Source organism: Sus scrofa, chromosome 15, assembly GCF_000003025.6.
Source record: "Sus scrofa isolate TJ Tabasco breed Duroc chromosome 15, Sscrofa11.1, whole genome shotgun sequence".
NCBI classification, from domain to species: Eukaryota; Metazoa; Chordata; class Mammalia; order Artiodactyla; family Suidae; genus Sus; species Sus scrofa.
In genome coordinates this window covers 95136356-95159626 of record NC_010457.5, presented here as the reverse complement: position 1 = coordinate 95159626, position 23271 = coordinate 95136356, and the positions used below count along the sequence as shown (strand labels likewise).

The following is a 23271-nucleotide window of genomic DNA, read 5'->3' as shown; positions in this document are numbered from 1 at the left end:
GGCCTTAAGGTTTAGTGCTGACAAGAGACATTACCAGGGATAGGTAGCAATTTTCCAGTCTTGGACTGAGTGCCACTACATATTAGGCATGGTGCTATACCTTAGAGACATAAATGGGAGAAATGGCCCCAGCCTTCCTTCAAGGAGTGCACATCAGTTATAATATTGAGGAAGTCAAACAACAAAACCCAACAAAAAATACTGACACAAATTCAATTGTTTACTCCTTAAAAATCACCATCATGCTCATATTTCCTATTAAAGCATGAATCTGTAATATTTCAGAATAGAGTCTGTCACACCATGTGGCATATAATCTGAACTCCATAAAAAGACAGAAATAGTTACCACAAATGGGAGAGACTCCGGCAATATCTTTCTAATTCTTTAAATACTGAGAAGACTCAGGAATGACCCTCTAATGCTGGAATTCTAGGCATAGCAACATCAGGTTGAGGGTGATTTGGGAAAGGCCTTTCTGGTAGCCTTGAAAATTCACACAAGTAGCAAAGGCTGGACTCCTTGGGGCCTGCCTCCCCAAGGGGAGGCCTTACAGGATTTTTTTTTTTTAGGGCCACACCCACAGCATACAGAGGTTTCCCAGGCTAGGGGTGGAATTGGAGCTACAGCTGCTGGCCTACACCACAGCCACAGCAACAAGGGATTCAAGCTGCGTCTGCAACCTATACCCCAGCTCATGGCAATGCCAGATCCTTAACCCACTGAGCAAGGCCAGGGATCAAACCTGCATCCTCATGGATACTAGTCAGGTTCATTAACCACTGAACCATGACGGGAACTCCTTACAGGATTTTGATGAATGGGTTGACCCTTGTTCTGCTGTTGGCTCTGCAACTGCTCCAGGATAATTCACAGGCAATTAATCTTATCAGGCAGCCTGTTAATTCTAGCCACAGCTCAGACACTGTCATTATAAACAACCATCCCATCGAGCCATTGTCTCATTGGTACACTCATTCACTTCAAAATATGAGTAAAACATTTCAATTTGACAAAAGATAAGGGCATCTGTTGTCACTGAAAAAATTACAACACTCAAAGTGCACATATATTTTGGAGGAGTGTTTTTTAAATAGAAAAACCCAATTATTGTATGCGAGGGAGTTTTGAAAAAAATAATTGAAGAATAAAAGAACTGTTTGTCAAGTATTCATGTGTGGAGAGAGCTTGTTAATGAAAAAAAAAATGTAATGATCATTGGAAAAATTATTCTCTTACCCCTTTAAGCCATTATTGTGCTTTGGCTGCTGAGCAGTGGGAGTATGAATATGTCCACCTGTGGGAAGGAGAGAAGAGGAGTGGGTGGATTTGTGGGGAACAAAGGAGAGGGTAGGTAGTGGGTGCCAGGTCACTGAGTGTGTGTGTGGGAGGAGGCTGGGCCCATGAGTCAGCAAGGAGTAGGAAGCCAGGTATGTGTGGTTGATGGGTGGGCGAGAGGAAAAACAGTACAAAGCCATTTTGCAAATATGAATGTCTTAAGAAAATATCCATAGGACAGTACAAAAGAGCATTAGAAAACAATTCATTAGCAATTCTAATTTTAAAAAGCAGAGCATTGCTGATAATGCCATCTTGCAGATAGTCATTTTGAAATTTTAAAATTATCTTATTCCGAATTATATACATGCTATTTAGTCTGATAATTGCTGGTGAACCTGCCAATGTCATTGAAGGAGAATGTTTCAGCTTATATGTAGTTTTAGCAGTGATCTCAGGGTTGCCTCCATAAACGAGAGTCGTCCCAGGCCAAGCAGAGGAGCAAGGTGAAGACTCATAGTTAAGGTGATCTTGAATTTTCTATCTAAAATAAGCTTAAGGAGTTCTCATCATGGCTTAGTGGAAACGAATCTGGCTAGCGTATGTGAGAAGGCAGGTTCCACCCCTGGCCTCACTCAGCTAAGGATCCGGAGTTGCCGTGAGCTGTGGTGTAGGTCACAGATGTGGCTCATATCTGGCATTGCTGTGGCTGTGGCTGTGGTAAGGCCAGCAGCTACAGCTCCAATTCGACCCCTAGCCTGGGAACCTCTATAATGCTGTGCGTGTGGCCCTAAAAAGAAAAAAACAAAACAAAACAAAATAAGCTTAAAACCCAGGAAGAAAGGGGTCCTTTTTTTTCCTACCTGTTAGGCAAAGGCATCTATATTAAGTTTCTTTTATAATTACAATGTAGGGCTTTTAAATTTTTTGCATTAAAATCTGAAACTAAAGAATAGACTCATATAATATTAGCATGAAGAGTTATCACAGAGACCATCTTGATGAACAGCCACATTCATAGAATGACTTATAGACTCAGAGAGCTGAAAAGGACTTGGCCAAGGAATAGGGTGGGAAGTCTATCAAGTATGATAAATCAGTCAGCCAACTGGATACAGAGGCACTGGCCCCCACCCACCGCAGCCTCCTGAAATAAATATGAAGTGGAAAACTCAGAGGCAGAAGCTGGGGAATGTTCATGACTTCATGGAGAGGTAAGAGGGGAGGTGAGGTACATGGACTGGCCCAGCCTGGCTGGAGGTGCCCTTCTCTGGTGCTCCAGGGCATGTCTATGGGCAGCTGAGAGGGGCCTGGAGACACCCAGTCCATTGTGTAACCATACAAGCTTCCTGGCTGGAAAGTGGCCTTATCAGACCAGAACTTGGCTGTGGAGTTGATGTTCCATTTCTCCTGGCCTTAGCCTGTGTTTTTCCTTTGAGCTAATTCAGATCTGCTAAGCTTGCTTTTTGCTGAACTTTTCAAAGAGAGAGACTTTGCTTTTTCTCTTTTCAGTCAGCCCAGTGAATCCCAACTGAAGGTTTCTTATCTTTCTCTTCTCTTTTAGTGAAGCCTTTTAATTACCATTTTAAAACTAGCTTTTCCTGCAAAATTTTCTGTGTGTGGAGGATATCCAGTCAAGAGCAAGATGAGACATTTGGGCAGCAATAAGTATACAGTAAAATAAAAACTTATACCTTCTTATTAAAAAAAAATTAAGTTGGTAGCCTCCAGGATTCTCCTAGGGGCCACTAAAATGGAAAATCTATCTACCCACAATACAGTTAAGTAACTGAACTCATTTATATTATGAGGATAGCTCTAATGTTATCCGTAATGCTGGTATTCTGGTATTTATTTTGTAGAACATAAAAATGAATGTACTTGATTTTTAAAAAATAAACATATACAGCGCTATGGACTGTTGACCTAAAACAAACAGACTGCTGGTTGTTTCTCCAGGATAAATGGGTTTGTTTATTTACAAAGAATTGCAGTTCATAGTCTGCAACCATGGTGAGTTATGTGCAAAATGAGTCTGCAAAAATGGAGAGGAGAACGCTTTCACAGGGGGGAAAAATAATTGGGGAGAGGGTGGTATATAGTAAACAAAGAGTCCATGGCTTTTCATTGGCCGAGCTATGACTCTCACAGGCTGGGCTCTTACCCAGAGCAAGGAGTCTTCTTGCTGTTGGGCTCTGCTATCCATCGTAGGACATGAGAGCTCCCCCTTCTGGTCTTCCAACTCTATTTAATTAAGATTTCTGTTTATTAATTTTTTACAGGGTCAAATTTTGTCCCCACCCCCTTGATATGTAGAAGTCCTAAGCTATAGTACCTCAAATCGTGGCTTTTTTGAGATATGGCATTTAAAAAGTAATTAAGTGAAAATGAAGTCATATGGGTAGGCCCTAATTCAATCCGATTGTTCTCTTTATAAGAGATTAGGACACAGGAGGAAAATGTGAAAACACAGGGAGAAGTTAGCTACCTACAAGCCAAGGAGAGGGGCCTCAGAAGAATTCAACATCTTATCTTAAATTTGTAGCCTCCAGAACTATTAGAAAATCAATTTCTGTTGCTTAAGCCACCAAGTCTGTGGTACTTTGTTTTGGCAGCTCAGAAAACCAATACATATGGTCTTCATTATATGATATATTTGCCCTCAAGTGTTCTCTGAGAGAGGGTTAAGGCTCAAGACAGAGACTGCCCTCTCTCACTTCTTGGGTCTTCTTTAGTAGGATAATTGGAGAATGTTCTATTTGAAACAATCCTAGGAGAGAAGGGGGCAGGCTGCAAGAGAATGAATGGTACTAAGGGACGAAGAGAGAATGTGGCCCCAGGGAAAAGTGTGGGGAGGCTCCCATGAAAACATGGGTAATAGGGCCTGAGAACCTCCCCTCCTCTTCCTTCCCATTAACATCTCCTAATCCTCCTGGAAGAAGCAGTAAAGTGTTTCTTAATAAGTACAACTCTGTTCTACTTGAAATATTAATGAAGTATATAAATTCTCTGGTTACCTAAAGTGCAATCCATTAGAGGTTGTGCAAACAACTTAGTGGATTGTATTAACTTTTTCTAGATGAGGTTAGGGTGTAAAATATAAGGATAAGTAAAGTTTCATCAGACTTTTATTTCACATATATACATATGTGTGTGTATATATATAATATATATAATATATAATGTGCATATGAATTCCTTGTAAAATGTATTTCTTACTATGAAATACATAGTAGATGATGATCAAAGAAATTCAAAGCCATTCCTTGAAAACCCAAAACTAGTCAGGTCACTTTCTTTCTTGAAATGTTTCATTGGCTTCTCAGTGTTGCAGAACAAAATCCAAAGACTCAGCAAAATCTTCAAACTCCCAAGGTGGAGCCACAGCCTTCTCTGGGTTTCTTCTCATGCTTTCAAATTGAGGAAACTTTAGGAGTCCATGGCAATATTCCAGGAAGTACTAAGAGCCACTGGAGAAAGTTTAGGTCTCCCTATAACAAAAATTTTACTTGCTGGTATGTATGGAAAATACTCTTTTTGTATTCCATAGCACAGATATATTGCAAAGTAGAATTTAAAAGTTGCATACATTTTAAGGTAAGATATTAGAATGCAGTGAGAGACTTCTTGGAAGCTGGGACAAGATTCTTCTCCCCGCTGCTCAGAGTACTGGGGAGTTGACACTGGAGAAGCAGTGTCACAAACACTGAAATGCTGACACTGTCCTCTCTCATAGACCATGATGCAAAGCTACTCATGTCTAGCAACATGCAGGTGCAATGATGCCACATGGAGCCAGTTGGAATGCTGCAGTTCACACAAAACACACTGCTGATGCTGACCTTAGCTAGTGGGACGGAACAGACCACAGGAGCTAGAGTCCAAAAGACCAAGTTCAAATTCTGCTCTGTCTCTTACAAGCTCTAAGGGGCTAGGCAAAGCTCTTTACCAGACTGTGAACGAGATCTGCCTTCAGCACCGGTCACCCCATGGGTCCTCAAGAAGTATATGGCTAGATAGGTTCCACTTTCTCCCATGTGCTGCACAGGGATCTCACAAAAGCTTAGTGGAAAAATAAACCTTTTACACATAGAGGTGTTAAAGAGTCTTCTCTGCTCATGTCTTAAATGAAGTCACTTAAGTCCTCTAAGCTCAGTTTCTTCTTCTGAAGAACAGGTCTCATAATAACAATACCTCCCTAAGAGGGTTGTTTTGAGGATGAAATGAGATAATACATGTGAAAACACTGTGTAAACACATTTTCTCTTGTACAATGAGAATTATCATTTTTATAATCATCAGCTTATAACCTGCCTTGTACCAAAGGTTTATATGAAGTTGTTTTCCTTTAATCCATGGAACACCTAATTTTCTTTAACTTGTTCAGGGACACAGAAATTTTCTCTCTTTAATTGTGCCAGAAGTATACCAAAAATTACACAGTTCTAAAGCTCTCAGAAGATTTTTTTTTTTTGTCTTTTTTAGGGCAGCACCAGTGGCATATGGAGGTTCCCAGGCTAGGGGTCAAATCAGAGCTGCAGCTGCTGTCCTATGCCTCAGCTTGTGGCAATGCCGGATCCTTTAACCCACTGAGCAAGGCCAGGGATCGAACTTGCATCTTCATGGATGCTACTCAGATTCATTTCTGCTGAGCCACGATGGGAACTCCAAGGATGAGTTTTAGACAATCAGCATGATTAGAGAGACATCAGTATGAGGACTGGTGGTGGAAATTAAAACACAGTTATCTGAAGAACTAATACTAAATGAGAGTTAAAAGAGAGTGTAGCATGCAAAGCCTATATTATCACATAATGTAAATATAGTACAGCTATAAAAAATGGGATGAGGAGCTCCCGCTATGGCACAAGGGGATCGGCAGCATCTTGGGAGCACTGGGACATGAGTTCAGTCCCCAGCCAGCACAATGGGATAGAGATCCAATGTCGCCACAGCTGTGGCTTAGGTCAAGACTGTGGCTTGGATCTGATCCCTGGAGTGGGAGCTCCATATGCTGAGGGGTGGCCAAAAATGAAAAAAAAGGGGGGGGGATGAGAGTAAGGAGAGCATATGAAAAAAAATTTTTACCTGTTATGTGTAATCATACTGATGGTGGTAATATGTGTATTGTTATTCTGAGCCTGTCATGTATACAATGTGGAATAATGTAAATGAATAATTATGAGATATAACTTCATCATCAATTATACATTTGGGAACCAGAAATCTTGTTGTGGAGGAATAGAGATATAGATGTATTTAAAAGGTCAGGTTAGGAACCCCACAGTACTGAATTTCAGTTGGAAATATCAGTAAAACCATTAGGTATTTACCTATGAAATAATATGTATGCTTATCAATAGATATATAGATTTCCTAGCTCTGCTTTGGAAACACCGAGAAAAAATAACCAACCCAGCAGGAATAAGCATTAGTCCCCAGATTATGGTCTTGAAATGGTAAAAGAAATCAGGACTTTTGGAAACATGACTCATTCCCTGTCTGGGGCAGAATACATGTAAGATGAATGTGGACATCTGCTATCAAAATTCAAGGAAGTTACCAAAGATTATAGGGTGTGTTAGAAGAACTCAGAAGACAACCTGAAGAGAATCCTGCTGGCTAAGGATAGGACAATTTGAACTACAAAAAGCAAACAAATAAAAAACAAAAAAGAAGTAATAATTGCTAATGATTGAAACTTTATCAAATATGTTTAAAACATGAGTTCATGGTAATATTTTTTAAAAACAAAGAATTGGTTACCTGTAGAGAAGGATAAGGAACCAGTTTATTCTCTTGGAAACTAGTAAATAGAGGAAAAGAACCAAGGACTTATACTACCTTTTCCATATGAACTGTATCATTGGGTAACCAAGTAGTAGATGAGACATGTCTCCTCATAAAAGGATTTCAACTAATAGGTGAAAAAGAAATAATGGAATTTGAATATCACCATTTTGCAACCCCCAGTGAATTAATGGATCTAGATATCAATAGTTAGTAATACCACAAAAAGAGAATCAACCAGACATTGTATGCCTCCAGATGAAACCTATAGTCTTATCCAACCTATAGTCTTACCCAAAAGAATACAACCAAGTCCAGCAAAGCCTTTGAATTCAGGTACCAGTTTGCAGGAAGTACTGAGGACAAAGGAACATGCCTCACTGTACCATGAGTATGAAAACAGCAAACTTCAGACTGTGAGAAACTCTGCAAGTCAGAAAGCTTGGGCTGGAGTTCCTGCTGTGGTGCAACAGGATCAGGAGTGTCTTTGGAGTGCTGGGACAAAGGTTCGATCCCTGGCACAGTGGGTTAAGGATCCAGCTTTGCCACCAGCATAGCCCTGAGAACTCCATATGCCGCAGGGTGGCCAAAAAAGAAAAGAAAAAAAAAAAAAAAAAAAAAAAAAAAAAAAAAAGCCTGGGCTCTTCAATAGATAAATCATAAGGAAAAGAAACAGTGGAATAGTGAACCTGTACAATAAGAGAAACTTAAAAGACATAGGAGTTCCCGTCGTGGCGCAGTGGTTAACGAATCTGACTAGGAACCATGAGGTTGCGGGTTCAATCCCTAGCCTTGCTCAGTGGGTTAAGGATCCAGCATTGCCGTGAGCTGTGGTGTAGATCGCAGACACCGCTCGATCCTCCGTTGCTGTGGCTCTGGCTTAGGCCAGTGGCTACAGCTCCCATTAGACCCCTAGCCTGGGAACCTCCATATGGCACCGGAGTGGCCGTAGAAAAGGCAAAAAAATAAAAATAAAAATAAAAAAAAAAAAAGACATAGCCCACCCTCCAAATTTTAATTGGCAAAAATGTCTGTGGATGTGCATTTAGGTGTCATAAGCTATAAGGAAACAAGTGAAAATGATTGCTTTGAAAATCAGGATGGTGGATGCTTTGAGGGGTGGGAGGTGATTTGAAATTAGGATGAGGCACATTGAGGACTTCTGTTAAATTCTATTTCTTGATTTGGGTCTTGGCTACAAGAATGTTTGCCCTGTAACAACTCATTATGGTATACATTTATTTTGCATTGCTTTCTAAATCTTTTATTTTACAATAGACAAAAGTCTTAACATAAAGGATATCTATTACAACAAAGGGAGAATTTCAAAAAAAATTCTTTCATGTGTATTATTCAAGATTCATAAAGTATCAAAAAGAACCTATAACATTTCCAGTGATTATTTTGTCTGGCAAAGAGAGGGAAAATGAGAAAAGAAAATAGGGAGCCAGGTGAGATGGTGAAATGAAAGCCAGGAAGAGTAACCTCTTAATCTTAAAACAAATCCAAGCAATATTAGTCGGTTTAGGTGAGCTGTATTTCTCTAAAGTGAATTTAGAGTTTAACATATTTTTTTACATACAGGGATACATGTTTATAAAGCCCCGATCACTTGGAAGGTCTGGCCCTTTGAAATTAAGCCTAAAAATTTCCTTGCTTTAATTATTGCTGAAGGAGTTAAGAGCCTTATATATTTAGATGGATTATTTTAAACATCATTGTTAGACAAATTCTCTTTAAATGGGAAAGGAAAAAAAAAAAAAAAAAAAAAAAAAGGAGTGCCATCAGAATACTACTGCCCAGCCAAATGAACATGCATTTCCAGGGACACACCTGTAGGGTGGTTAGAACTGACAAATTCTAACTTGCAAAGGGCATGCCTGAAAAAGGAGTCAGTTTCCTCCCCCTTTCCTTCTATTTGCTCCAGTATCTTAATGGCTTATCCTGCCCATCATTTCAAGTGCCAACTGACCTAGTTAAGTGAACTCTCTCACATGAGACCATCCAGATTAGTAGTCATTGCTCATTCTACCCCATTCCTTCTTTTTTTCTACCATTCCTATTATCTTTTCCTCATTTTCCCCATTATAACCCATTACTCCTTTGTATAATTTTTCTTCTCTTTCATTATTCTATTAGAAAGTATTTGCTATTTTGGAAATCAAATGCTTTAGAATACGAATGTTATGTAAATCTACTAACCAAGATCAATAGGACAAATATATGATTGGTTCAGAAGCAACTCCCATTTTGAGTCAATGTGTAAATTTCAGAAAGGAAACACATTTATCAAAGTTGAGAATAATGACTAAAACCCATCTATTAAGTTAGCTTAAAATTTCAGATTACCATTTTCAGACACTTACGAGGACTTTTGGCAGCTGTCAAAAAATATCCCCATGATAAATTTTTCCCTGTCTGTTGCTCTTCCAGTTTTTGTCTTCTGTGAAATCACCTCCCACCATGGAGGCTGAAAAGGCCAAACATTCACTCCATCCAATTTAACTAGGACATGGACTAGTCACTTGCTAATGGAACCAGCAATGGAGTCAGCTGAGAGGGCGAAGGTGGGAGCTTCTGAGAAAGCCTTTACTTCCTTCTTCAAGAGACAGAAGCGGGGATAATGCTCCTTTTTTTTTTTAGTTTTAGTTATGTGAGGACCCAATATCAGTGGCAATGGCAGCCTTTTTCAATTATGAGGAGAAAAACTTGAGGACAAAGTCAAACAAACTGAGAATGGTAGCGTAGAAAACTGAAAACAGCCGGAGAACTTGGTAGCATACTTAAGCCGCTGAATCAACCCGCCCTGGGACTTCCATGTAACATAATAAATGTCTTCACTGTCTTAAGACATTTTTAGTTGGGAATTCTGTTACCTGAAGTCGGAAACATCCTAATACATACTCTGATAATATAAGTAGAATTCTTTTTTGGTCACACCCATGGCATGTAGAAGTTCCAGGACTAGGGATTGGATCAAATCCACACCACAGTAGTGACAACACCAAACCCTTAACCCGCTATGCCACTAGGTACCTCCAGTAATATCAGGCTTGATCTTTTAGTTTTCTGTCTTTTTTAGGGTCACATCCACTGCATATGGAGGTTCCCAGGCTAGGGGTTGAATCGGAGCCGTAGCCACTGGCCTACGCCACAGCCACAGTAAGGCCAGATCTGAGGTGCGTCTGCAACCTACACCACAGCTCATGGTAATGCCAGATCTTTAACCCACTGAGCAAGGCCAGGGATCGAACCTGCATCCTCATGGACCCTAGTCAGATTCATTTCCACTGAGCCATGACAGGAACTCCAAGATTTTAGTTTTTCCAAAAACACATGGAAGAATATAGATTGGAGAACTTTTCCGAGCAGACCATGACCACTGGGGAGAAACTTAAAAGAAATAGAGAAAATCCCTGTTTTTGTCTTTTTTTTTTTTTTTTTTTTTTTTTTTTTTGCCATTTCTTGGGCCGCTCCTGCAGCATATGGAAGTTCCCAAGCTGGGGGTCGAATCAGAGCCATAGCCACCAGCCTATGCCAGAGCCACAGCAACACAGGATCCGAGCTGCGTCTGCAGCCTACACCACAGCTCACGGCAACGCCAGATCCTTAACCCACTGAGCAAGGCCAGGGATCAAACCCCCAACCTCATGGTTCTTAGTCGGATTTGTTAACCACTGAGCCACAATGGGAACTCCAAAAATCCCTGTTTTAACTGAATTAAAGGACTTCTGAATTACAAATCTTTTACATTGTCAATAGATGACTAATAAAGGCAGTTAAAGAACTTAACTAAAAGGTTATTTGCTCCTTATAGCTTCCTCTGAAAGAAGAAAAGACTTTCAAATATAATAATCTCACTATAAATTGTTTTCATAGATTACTGCAGTAGGGCAGGGTGGCGGGGGGGTGCGGGGTGGGGGGCACCTAGATTGTAGAGAATGGCTGATTAAGAAAAATGCTTCCTGGAGTTCCTGTTGTGGCTCAGCAGGTTAAGGACCTGAGGTTGTCTCTGTGAGGATGCAAGTTCTATCCCTGACCTCGCTCAGAGTGTTAAGGATCCGGTATTGCTGTGGCTGTGGTATAGGCCTCAGCTGCAACTCTGGTTGGACCCCCTAGCCCAGGAACTTACATATGGCGGCAGGTGCGGTCGTTCAAAAAGAAAGAAAAGAAATGCTTCCTAAGAGTGAATTGGCAGAAAAGAAAGCTTTGGCAGAGGTTATTTAGGAATCAATTAAGTGGGGTGGCAGGATTGGATGGTGTGCAGGTAAGAGAGAAACTAGGATCCCAGTGCTGGGAAAATGTATTTACATACAATCCTAAGCTTACTTTTTTCTCTTTTCTTTGAAAACATAACAAATAACTGGTGACTGATTTTCTGTATCCTAATTATTTAACTCTTAGAAAGCTGTAACTCTTCAACCTTCTTTGACTCAGATTTACCAAGAATGTCAGTTTTTTTCCATAGGTGCTATTTTCCAGCCATCATCAACTAATCATTAATCACTTTTGAATATTGTTTTACTCACCACTTTTACAGTGTGGTCAAAAGACTGTTTGCCTCCAAATCATTAATGGTGATTGCCAGACGATACAGTGGACCTATTGACTAAGAATCTTCGGAGATTGGACTCTTACCCACACCAAAATCTGAGAACCACTGCTTTAAAGAATTCTCCATCTCTCAATTTGAATGGAAAGATTTGAATTGAATTTGATCAATTATCTTTTACTGAATTGCAAAGGGCTTTTGCAACTTAATTTAGAGAACATATGATGCATTACTTAATAAATTATATTTATTTTAATCCCTCCCAACATCATTTATTCATACTGAAAAGCTGCCTTTTAGTTTTGACATGAATTATTAAAATTAGTGAATTAGTATATAGTAGGCTAATTTCAGAGTATTTCCTTAATGAAATATGCTAGAAAAACATGATCCAACAAGTCAATGTCAATTTCTATTCTCTTCCTTTATGGAGAAGTCTTGAACAGCCTAATTTTTTCTCTTGATATGCAGAAATTCTAAAAATGGGAATTTTTCAAAAGGAAAAAAAGATAACACATAGCCTCTGTAGTCTTATAGCATTGGTAGGTATCACTGCAGTTTTTCTAAATCTTTCCTTATGAAAGAACCAAAAGTAGTAGAACTTTTCCTATTTTCTTCTAATTTATTTAATTAAATGTTATTCCTACCTAGAAACCAAGTGAAAGCTCCTAAATAATTTCTGACATGAGCTAAATTTTACTTCTGATTCATAATGACTGATTATAACCCTACGACAGTCACAGAAAAATAATTAGTGATGAAGAGCAAGAACTCTAGAAATAAAAATGCAGAGGCTGAACACCAAATTGTAAATTTTTTTACACCATGTGGAAATAGTCAAATGGAATGAAAGAACTCAGGTCACTAAAATAATGTGAAGAAAGCTCTTTATTATACGTCTTTTTTAAAAATAAATATATGTCATATTCTAGCAATACAAATTACATAAAATGCACACATAGTATTTTAGCTGTGATTGTAAACTTGCCTAAAATGCTACTTAATGTCAAACATAAAACTTGTAAAACTCAGTTTAGCCCTAATACTTTTGAATCACTTGGTACATATTAAGAAGACACATTTTGGGCTCCACCCCAGATGGACTGAATTAATCTCTAGAGGCTATGTCCTGGGCATCTGCATTCACAATGCTAAACATTTACATATTATCCATATGGCTCACATTTTGGCAAGAGTGCCATCTTCATCCCAATCTGTGAGATTCAGATCCACTAAGCGGCAATGCTTCATTCTCTTTTAGAGATGGACATGAGGTGTTTACCAGAAGTTCACAGCTAAAATCTGTAGGCACAATTGGACACCTTCTTTAAAGAGGTAATGACTTTTGTCCTTTTTCAAGCATCTCTTTTGGTGTAAAAATGTGTGTGCTTACAATTCTCTTATATTACCTGGGCAAGTTTACCAGTGACCCTGACTCCAACTTGGTCACCTCACTGACTCAGAAAAGATAGTCTCTGTTTTCTAATAGAAAGATAGAAAGCAGACCTGCATGATACCACAGGTGGCTTTGAAAAGAAGATTCGACAGGGGTCCTGTTTATATGGTCTTTGGTTTTGGTTTTGGTTTGTTTAATCTGTATAGTTTATCCCCTAGAAAGAGGCACTCAAATGCCGATGTGCTTTAAGAACAATAGACTGCACTGATCACAGATCTTTAATCCCATCTGCTTCTCCTAAGAAGGGTGGGATGTTCCATGAGGATATCAAAGGACCTAAGAATCTTCCTAAATATGACCACTTCCTGTTTTCCTGTGTTTTTTTCTTCATGGTCCCTTGGTGTCTATTTTCTCTTTTGCCTCACTGCCAGTGTCACATAAAGCTTAGGTGTGGTACCCACCTGTTAACACCTTTAACACTTTGGCCTAAGTATTCTAAAACTCTTTATACAGCTGAAATTTTACTTTGAAATAAGACTTTACTAAAGATTAAGTATAGTGTTTTCTGAACTTTGTGTGGGATGTTATTAGATTTTATTTGGGAAAAATAATTGTCAGGCTTAAATTTTGGTGGAGTGTGTGCACAAACCAAATTCTCTTCCAGAATTCCTCAACACAAAGAGAGATTGTTATGGAAACAACACAGCATCAATAGGGTAAAAACTAATCTTTGGCTCTAAACACTAGGTAGGGAAAGTTAAACTGGTTTTTCATTAGTTTGTTATTATTATTATATAATATCATTATTATATTATTGATATTATATCTATTGCTGCATAACAGTCTTCGCAGGTGGAAATAATACACATTTAGTATCTCATAATTTTTGAGGGTCAGCAATATAGGAGCAACTTAATTAGGCGGTTCTGGCTCAGGATCTCTCCAGGGCTGCAGTCATGGTATCTGCCAGTACTGCAGTCACCTCAAAGTTCTGTCGGGGAAGATCTGCTCATTCACCTGGATCTACCCACAGGGCTGCCTCACAGCATGGCAGCTGGCTTCCCCAGTGAGAGTGATCCCAGAGAGAGTGAGAGAGAGCACCTAAGATGCAAGACACAGTCTTTTTAATAACCTAATCTTAACATCTCACCAAAGAAGCAAGTCAGTATTTCCAGCCCACACTTAAGAGGAGGGATTACACGAAGGCACGAATACCAAGAAATAGGAGGAGGATGGAGGATCGTTGCAGACCATCCTCAAGGCTGCCTACTAAAATTTCTTTACCACTAGAATTTTAAAGTATTTAATGTGCTATTTACAAATTGTGAACATCTAAGGGGGATAGTATAATAAGCTATATATTTCAGCCTATTTGATCTTGAAATCCTTCCATCTGCCAATTTATCTATGGATCTAGTGTTCTAAGGACTTACTGCTAAAGGTATGGTCTTCAGACTACCAGGGAGTTTGTAAGAAATGCAAAATCTCAGGCCCGACCCCACACCTACTGATTTACTGGTAATAGTCCTTGTTCTGTAGTATACTTTGTCCGATATTAATTTAGCCATTCAGCTTTCTTTTGATTGGTGTTTTTATGGCATATCTTTCCCCACCCTTTTCTTTTTAACCTATTTATCTTTATATTTATACTTAAGGTATATTTCAAGTAAATTGCATATAAATAAGCTTTTGCTTGTTAATTCAGTCTGACAATGACTGCCTTTTGGGCATTGAGACCATTTATATTTAATGTAATTATTGATATGGTTGGATTTAAATTTGCTATTTTTAAGTTGTTTTCTATTTGTCAATTTTTTTCTTTGTCTTTTTTCCCCTGTATTCTTGCTTTCTTTTGCATTACGTATTGTCCCATTTTATATCTACTATTGACTTATTGGTTATACCTCTTTTTAAAAGATTTTAGTGTTTGCTCTAAGGTTTACAATATATACATTTGATTTATCACAGTCTAACTTCAAGCACTGTTATATAACTTTAAGTGTTGTAAAAGAACTTTTGAGAGCATACTTTCTTTCCTCTCATCACTTGTGGTATTGTTGTCTTTCATTTTAATTCTACAAATAAATCTCATAATGAATTGCAACTTTTTGCTGCTGGAAATGAAAAAAAAAAAGCTTCATTTGCTTTCATTTTTTTTAAAGATATTGTAATTGAATTCTGGATTGATAGTATTTTTTTCTTCCACTACTTCAAAGATGTCACTCCATTATCTTCTGGCTTGCATGGTTTCTGACAAGAAGCCTGCTGTATCTCTCATTTGCAAGGTGTCAGTTTTCTCTTGCTGCCTTCAAGCTTTTCTTTTTATCTTCTGTTTTCATTAATTTGGGGACATTCTCGGCTTTATGTCCTAAATATTTCCCCTGCCTCATCCTTCCTCTCCCTTCCTCTGGGACTCCAATTATGTTTGTTAAACTACTTGATATTGGCTTACAGATCTTGAATGCTCTTTTTTTTTTTTTTTTTTTTTTTTTTTTTTCTTTTTTGCTGCACCCATGGCATATGGAAGTTACCAGGCCAGGAATCAAATCCTAGCTGCAGCTGTGACCAACACCACAGCTGTGGCAATACTGGAGCTTTAACCCACTGCACCACAGCAGTAACTCCAAAAATTACTCTGATTCTTTTAAAAAATTCTTTTCTTTCCTTGTATTTCACTATAGGTAGATTATTTCTACTTACCTATATTCAAGTTCACTGGTTCTTTCTTCAGCTATTTCCAGTCTTCTGAGAAATATATTGAGTAATTCTTCATCTCTAATAATGTGCTTTCAATTTCTAGCATTTCCATTTCACGTTTTTAATAATTTTCATCTCTCTGCTGAAATTTCCTATATGTTCACACACATTGTCCACCTTTTCCACTAGATCCTTTAACATATTAATCATACTCCAACATCTGGGTCATATATGAATCTTGTTCTGTTGATTCCTTTAGCTTTTTTTTTTTTTTTCCTTTTTCTTTCTTTTGTCTTTTTAGGGCCATGTCCATGGCATGTGGAGGTTCCCAGGCTAGGGGTTGAATTGGAGCTGCAGCTTCCGGCCTATACCACAGCCACAGCAATGCTGGATCTGAGCCATGTCTGCAACCTACATCACAGTTCACAGCAACACCAGATTCCCAGCCCATTGAGGAAGGTCAGGGATCCAACCTGCATCCTCATGGATACTAGTCCGGTTCATTAACTACTGAGCCACTACAGGAACTCCATCCTTTAACTCTTTGATAATGGGTTTTTCTCCTGCTTTTTTGAGTGTCTTTTAATTTTTGATTGAGTGATGAATATCATTAAAAAAACAGTAAAGACTGAGGTAACTTATATATATATATGTGTGTGTGTGTGTATATATATATATGTATATATATACATATACATATATTTGTCTTTTTTGGGCCACACCCATAGCATATGGAGGTTCCCAGGCTATGGGTAAATCAGAGCTGAAGCTGTTGGCCTGCATCACAGCCGCAGCAACACCAGATCTTTAAGACACTGAGAAAGGCCAGGATTGAACCTACCATCCTCATGGATACTAGTTGGATTCGTTACTGCTGAACCACAACAGGAACTCTGGTAAATAATATTTATAACCAGAAATGTGCATACCTCTTCTTCTTTAATAATATGGGTGATTGAATCAATCTAATCAAGAGTTGAGTTGAGTTTGGATTTTCTTATTAACATTACCCTTGTTATACCATGGGAATCAAGTTCTTCTGGTATTACCTCTTGCAGTGTGGGGCCTGGAGCGCTGGAGAATTTCTCACAGTATCCCTCAGCTTTCAGCAGTCTTTGCATCCTCTATTATGGAGGGATTTCTCCTCACACCCTTTTTCCTCCTCAGCAGACACTAATGTCATTTGTTACTGGTGCTTGGCTTGTAGTAGGGCAAGAGGGTTTTTCTATACCCCTGGTCTTAGTTGCGTCCCGTTACCTGAGCCTTAAAGGTGGGTGTTCCTCAGTATTTCTGCCACTCTTACCCATTGCTGCCAAATCCTGCCTTGTATCTGTGGGGTGTCTTGAGTGAAACTGGGTTTCCCAGCAGTTGCCAACCTCTACTTTATGTCATTTTAGGACACTGAGCCCCGTTGTTTCCTGTTGCTCCTCTTGAGGGGGTGAGAGTTTGTACTTCTTTCTCTCCTCCAGAAGCAGGGCTCTTTTGGTGTTGGTATTTTCTCCCCCTCTCCCAGTGACTTAAGGTTTTCATAGAGGGAGAAGTTTGGGAAGGTTAGGTGTGATTTCATATTTGTCCTCCAATGACAGAACTGTTGCCTTCTAAGATTCTGTTAACTCTGGGAAAATATTTATTGCTGTCCTATAGAGAAAAATGTGGTATTTTGTTTTAGCTTCTTTACTAAAAAGCTAAAGATATTTATTAAGGAAATGCTACATGAATAGCACTTTAAATATTAATTTAATACACTGCTTACTCTTTTATTTCTCTACCAGATACAGATGTAGGAAAACACATTTGTCATTCAAGAATATACCTGTTTCTCTTAACCATGTTTCGTAGTGCCATTCAAAATTAAACTAAATCAAAATGAACATTAACTAGGAAAAAATAGTTGTGCAAGAGGCAAGTGCACACCTCACACTGGAATCCGGGGCTCTGCCACTTCTCTGGAGATAGTTTACAAGGTCAGACAAGGTGAGAGTTCACATAATGACAGTTTATTTGTCAAAATCATCCCCCTCAAGAGTACTTTAGAAGATTTCTGAATGTTCTAAAAGACATTATGGGTGTACACATGGCACCAAGGGTTTGAAGGCAGTTGGTTAAATCTTACTTTGAAGCCAGGGAAAGTCTAGTGAGTTCTACTCAAACCTTTGGGGAAAATGAGGCTGAGTTATTTTTAGAGGATGATTTCTGTCACAAATGGATTCTCTGAACCTTCTCTGTACCTTACCAGAAGCCCAAAATTAGAAAAGAGGAAATGACCTTTAGTTCTAGTGAATGTTTAATATGAAATACTGAATCACATTAGTGGGTTCCCAGGGGCTTGAGGAGGGTCTATGCTTTAAAAATAAAAAAGAACAGAAAGAAAGAAAAAAAGTACTGTAAATAGTATTTAAGACTACAAGTTCTGAATTAATTATCAATATTAAAGCCATTTAAGATATTTTTTCTGTTTTACTGAGATAAAACTGACATATAATATTGTATGTTTCAGGGGTACAATATGATGTGTGTGTGTGTGTGTGTGTGTATATATATATATATATATATATATATATAGCAAATATCGTACGTTTAACATCCATTTCCAGACATTTTTTTATGAGAACTTTTAAGATCAACACTTTAAAATATGCATTACGGTACTGGGGTTTTGTTTTATTTTTGTTTTGTTTGCTTCCCAGGCTAGGGGTCCAATTGGAGTTACCGGCCTACAGCACAGCTCACAACAAGACGGATCCTTAATCCACTGAGCGAGGCCAGGGATCGAAGCCAGACCTCATGATTCCTAGTCAGATTGGTTTCCGCTTCACCGGGAAAGGAACTCCAGTTACAATATTGCTGACTTTAGTCCCCTTTACAACCCCAGAACTTACTTACTTATTTATCTTACAACTAGAAGTCTGCACCTTTTGACCACCTCCACCCAGTTCTCTCACCTCCCCATCCCCTCCCTCTGGCAACCACCAATCTGTTCTCCCTATCTTTTTAAAAAAACACACATACACACAAGCTAATTTTGAGGAATATGTTATATTGTTTAGGGAACGTTTTGCATGCTCTTTCATCTGAAACGTGAAGTCAATGCTGTTAAGCAACCAAATCGACAATTTGTTGCTGTTACAAACGAGAAAAAATAAACTGATTTTATTTCTAAAAAGGGGGTTGCTGAAGGGCCTTCGCCTTCCTGGGCTGTCCTCACCAGCACACTGAAAACTAAGCCCTAAAACCCCGCAGGTCACGGGCCAGGAAAGTTTAGGCACAATTCACAGAGGAAGGGACCCCTCCTCCCTACAACCTCCAGAGTTACCCCGGGCTCAGGCTCCGGGGCAGGACGGGGCGGGGCCCGGAGGCAGGAGGGGCCGGGAGAGAGGGCGGGCGCTCGCCGACCGCTGCTGGCTCTTCCCTTTGCGAGGTGAGGCGGGACTTCTGCAGTTGCCGCGCAGGCCTCCCCGAGCCCTGGTCTCTTCCTGGGCCCCGCGCCATTTCTGCTCCTCTCGGCCGAGCGCCCCCTTCACCTTCCCACCCCAACCCTCACCCCCCCAGTGCTCGGGCCGCGCGCAGCTAACCCCCTGGCAGGATGCGGCCGTTCCCAGGGACGTGCTGGCTGCTTCTCTGGCTGCCTCCTCTGGCCGTGCCGTCCGGGGGCGCGGCGCGCGGGGAGGAGGAGGAGGCGGCGTCAGCAGCGGCAGCGTTGTCAGGTAACCGCGGGCACGGGCGGCGGGCGCGCGCACGCTCCCTGGCTCCCCGCCTTTCCTCTCCCGCTTTCCCCCGCCCTGTCTCACTTTTCCCCTCGGTCTCCTTTACTGCTCTTCGCCTCCGGTTCCGGGGCTGGCGACCAAGCTCCCTTCGCCCCTGCTGCCAGGCCCCGGGAGTTGGGTGCTTTACTCTGCTCGGCGGACTGCTCCTTCCGCGAGCGCAGCCTGCGCGCGGGCCAGGCCCAGTCTCCCTTCCCGCCTCTTTGGGCTTCCCTGGTTTTTGCGGGCACTTGGACGCTATAATTTTAGGATTAGAAGCAACTGGCCCAGTTCTCTCATTTTACAGAAGTAGCAACTAAAACCCAGAGAAGTTTTCATTTGTTCAGGGATCACGCATATAGTCACTGGTACAGATGATCCTGGTTTCCTGACTTTCAGCACAGGGCTTTTGTATAGCACATCAGCTGTTATAGCTAGATGAATAATAACGTTTTCGATCCAAGCTGATGGATCGAAAACGTTATTATTCATCTAGCTATAACTTTAGACTCAGGGTTAGAGAAGGTAAGAGCTTCGGCTTTAGAATTCGATTGAAATTCCCTTGCCCTGACTGGCTCGGTGACTGACTTTGAGAGAGTGATGCTAGTGATCACACGGATGATAGTATTTCACAGGATAATTGTGATGTTTATTGTGTGCACATGCCTGGTACATAGGAAACAAATGGTAGCTGCTTGCTCACAGTGGTGTTAAGGGCTATCTGTGGAGTGCTTCAAGATACTGGCACAGCAGGGCTGGGAAACTAGACTGGAATTCTAACTCCAGGACTTCTGCTAATTTGCTATGAATTTAACATTCCTATTTCATTTTTTTTTCCCCCATAAAATCTTTTGAAAGAGTTCCTGGAATCTCTCTTCACTAACTTCTTTTCATCTCATTGCCCACCTTTGGTTGCAGGGAGGCAACCAAGTGTGGGCTTTTAGCTGGGCACACCTTCTCCCTCCCAAGAAAATTAAGAGTCTTTGTCTAAGGATGAAGGCAGTTATCAGATTCAGCTGGAACTGCCAACTCACGGAAATCTTGCAGTGAGGTGTGCCTTTGGGGACTGTTCTAGACCAGTTTTCAGTGAACAGACATTTGTTGACTGTTTACTATGTGCTAGGCAGTGTTAAAAGGACTTTAGCTATATTATATTATTTAATACCCATAGTAGCCCTACGGGGTAGGTATCATTTTTATATCCGTTTTACAGATGAGGAAACAAAGACTTGGTAGTAAGAAATATAACCAGTATATACTGATGAAAAAATAAATCACAGATCTAAGAAAGAGGGTTTCTGACCATGGTGGCAGCCAGAAAATTTTAGTCCCGGACCAATATCCAGAACCTTGATTTTTAGTTCAGTCATTACCTTCAGCCACCCACTTGTAGAATTACCTTGGTCCAGGCACGTAATCTTTATGGGCTATAGTTTCTCATCAGTAAAATCAAGATGTTCTGTTCCTGAATAGTCTCCAATATTTTCCTTACTTTTATTTGCCTCAGTGAACTCAATGTTTTTCAAGTTTTTATGTTACCACATTTAGTGTTAACGTCAATTTTTTATTTTAATTAAATCATACATAAGTGCTTCTCTTCTGCCTGAGGCATGCAGGATGCCCACTGAATTGATAAAATTCTAGCCCAGAGCTAAGAAAAATGGCAATTTTTATAGCTTTAAAGCAGCACTTGCCATTCCAAATGGGCTTTACAACTCAGATAGTGAAGCACCCTGGATCCTGTGGTGTGCCAGTGACACCTCTGGCGTTGGAGCCTCTGGACTAGGCTAGGTCTGAGAACCATTGCTGCTCTGAAAGTCTGCGTTTTTATGAGGAAGCCTGAGATCAAACAGCTGGTACTTCCTTTCATAAAATAAGGCCCAACTATAATGTTAGGTTTGGATTAGGTGATACCTCCTGTTCTAAAATTTTACCTTGAGCACGTACCCTTCCGTGGAATGGAGACCATTCAGACTGAGGCCAGCTTTGTGTCACCCTTTTTGGAACAGAGGCAGTTGATATAGGAGAAGCAGGCAGTTGTCTGGGCTGAGAGGAAGAGAAACTTCAAGCCTAGAGTCACCCATAGCTTGCAACCAGTGGTTTCCCTAGAAACCATGTCCTGAGATAACATTCAGGCTACTGCAGTGAATTTCCAGGATTGAACAATATCAATAGGCCATTTTAAACTACAGCTTTCAAATTCATCTGTAGAGAAGAAAATCAATACTTGGTGTTAAAAATCAGACCTGAATGTGCATGTGGTAGTTTCAGTTTCATTCTCTTTGTAAATGAAACTCAAGATTCATATTCAAACCAGGTTAGAAAAACAACTGGGGTTAATAGAGACATTACCTTTGTAACTTTGATATTACATGTTAACTCCTTTAAAAATGAATTTATGCAATAATACCCAAGAAAAATCCTTCCTCCTTTTGAGCTCCCAGATGATTTGTTGCTTTTTGTTTTCTCCCTCCGCTTCCTTATCCCCAAAGAAAAGCAATTATATAGGCCAAATGGAGAAAGTGGCAATCTCATTTAGTAAGTGATTTTATTATTCTGTTTTAATTTCATCTGAAGATATTTTTTCCCCATAAGGGCCCTGTAAGGTTAAATTTTCAGAAGGAACATTGCTGAAATATTTTTATGTTGAAGATTGTTTAAGATCTAAGATTTGAAAAGTGTTTGTGATTTTTATTTTTAGCATATTCTATAAGTAGATTTAAGTACTACCTGACCTTTTCTGAAGTTTTGAGTGAATATTTTTACCTTATGTCTGATGAAACTCTTTTAACAAGTATATCTTTATACATTTAGGAAAACTAATACATGACAAAAGTAGTACAAAGGCGTTATTTTTAATTAAAGCAGATGATATGCAGCTGTCTCTTTTTAAACTATGTAGTATGTAGTCCTAACATTAGATTCACTGAATATTTTCAAATTGAGTGGCATTTAAAATGGGATCTCAGTGGTGAAGTTAACCCTGACTCAAATCTTTTGTTTGTTCGTTTGTTTTTTGCTTTTTAGGGCCGCACCCACAGCTTGGGGAAGTTCTCAGGCTAGGGGTCAAATCAGAGCTACAGGTGCCGGCCTACACCACAGCAACTGGGGTCTGAACCACATCTGCTAACTTACACCACAGCTCACAGCAACGCCGGATCCTTAATCCACTGATTGAGGCCAGGGATTGAACACACATCCTCATGGATCCTAGTTGGGTTCATTAACCACTGAGCCACGAAGGAAACTCCTCAAATCTTTCGATAATATAAATGATTGTGCTTCGTTTTAGCAGTTTGGGCACAACTGTCCAGACATACACTGTTTTCTGGAAGTCAAGTTTATTGAAAGGTTCGAGAGAGCCTTTGGAGGACTGCAGGGAGCTAAGGAGGGCCGTGCTTGCTCTGTGGCCTTGCTGGGGTAGCTGTAGTGAGGATGGCATTCAGGGCTGGTCCTGCAGGGACTCCTAAGTGCTTGGGAAATGAGGCCGAGCTGGCGTAGCCCACCCTTGCAGATTATTCTCCTGATCTGAATCAGGTTTGAGGAAGTGAATACCTGGGTTCTGGGGGCACTGTCTGCGGAGGAGACAGATTTCCCTTCCAGGGGGAAGCAGTGGTTCTCCCTGCACAGGTGTGGTCCCTTCTGACCAAATGAATGATTGTTACTACATCCCTAGAACTTCTCCTGCGGTTTCTGGATCTCATTGTAAGTAATGTTGCTACTGTGATATATTTGGATGTACCCATCTCTACCACCAGGTGTGAACCAGCAGAGACTGAGGCTGCGTTAAGTAAGTGGCGCCTGCAGACCGGCCAGCG

The 23271-nt window shown here is 40.1% G+C and overlaps 1 protein-coding gene across 11 annotated transcripts in view; it reads left to right on the top strand.

Moving 5' to 3' along the window:
• NEMP2 (nuclear envelope integral membrane protein 2) overlaps positions 1 to 23271 on the top strand; it is a 402284-nt gene that overhangs the window by 353788 nt on the left and 25225 nt on the right. For 4 of the 11 annotated variants that reach the window (XM_021076065.1, XM_021076062.1, XM_021076064.1 and 1 more), the window contains one exon: positions 12882 to 12955. The exons of 2 other annotated variants lie outside the window; for them this stretch is intronic. Coding sequence is in view for 2 of the 9 variants with exons in the window: in XM_021076060.1 (XP_020931719.1) it covers positions 19297 to 19417 (121 nt within the window). In the remaining 7 variants the exon portion in view is untranslated. Of the gene's footprint in view, positions 1 to 2066; positions 2493 to 12881; positions 12956 to 16573; positions 19418 to 23271 lie in introns of those variants that run through there. 5 more of the 11 variants (XM_021076067.1, XR_002339398.1, XM_021076060.1 and 2 more) reach the window with 5 other exon arrangements.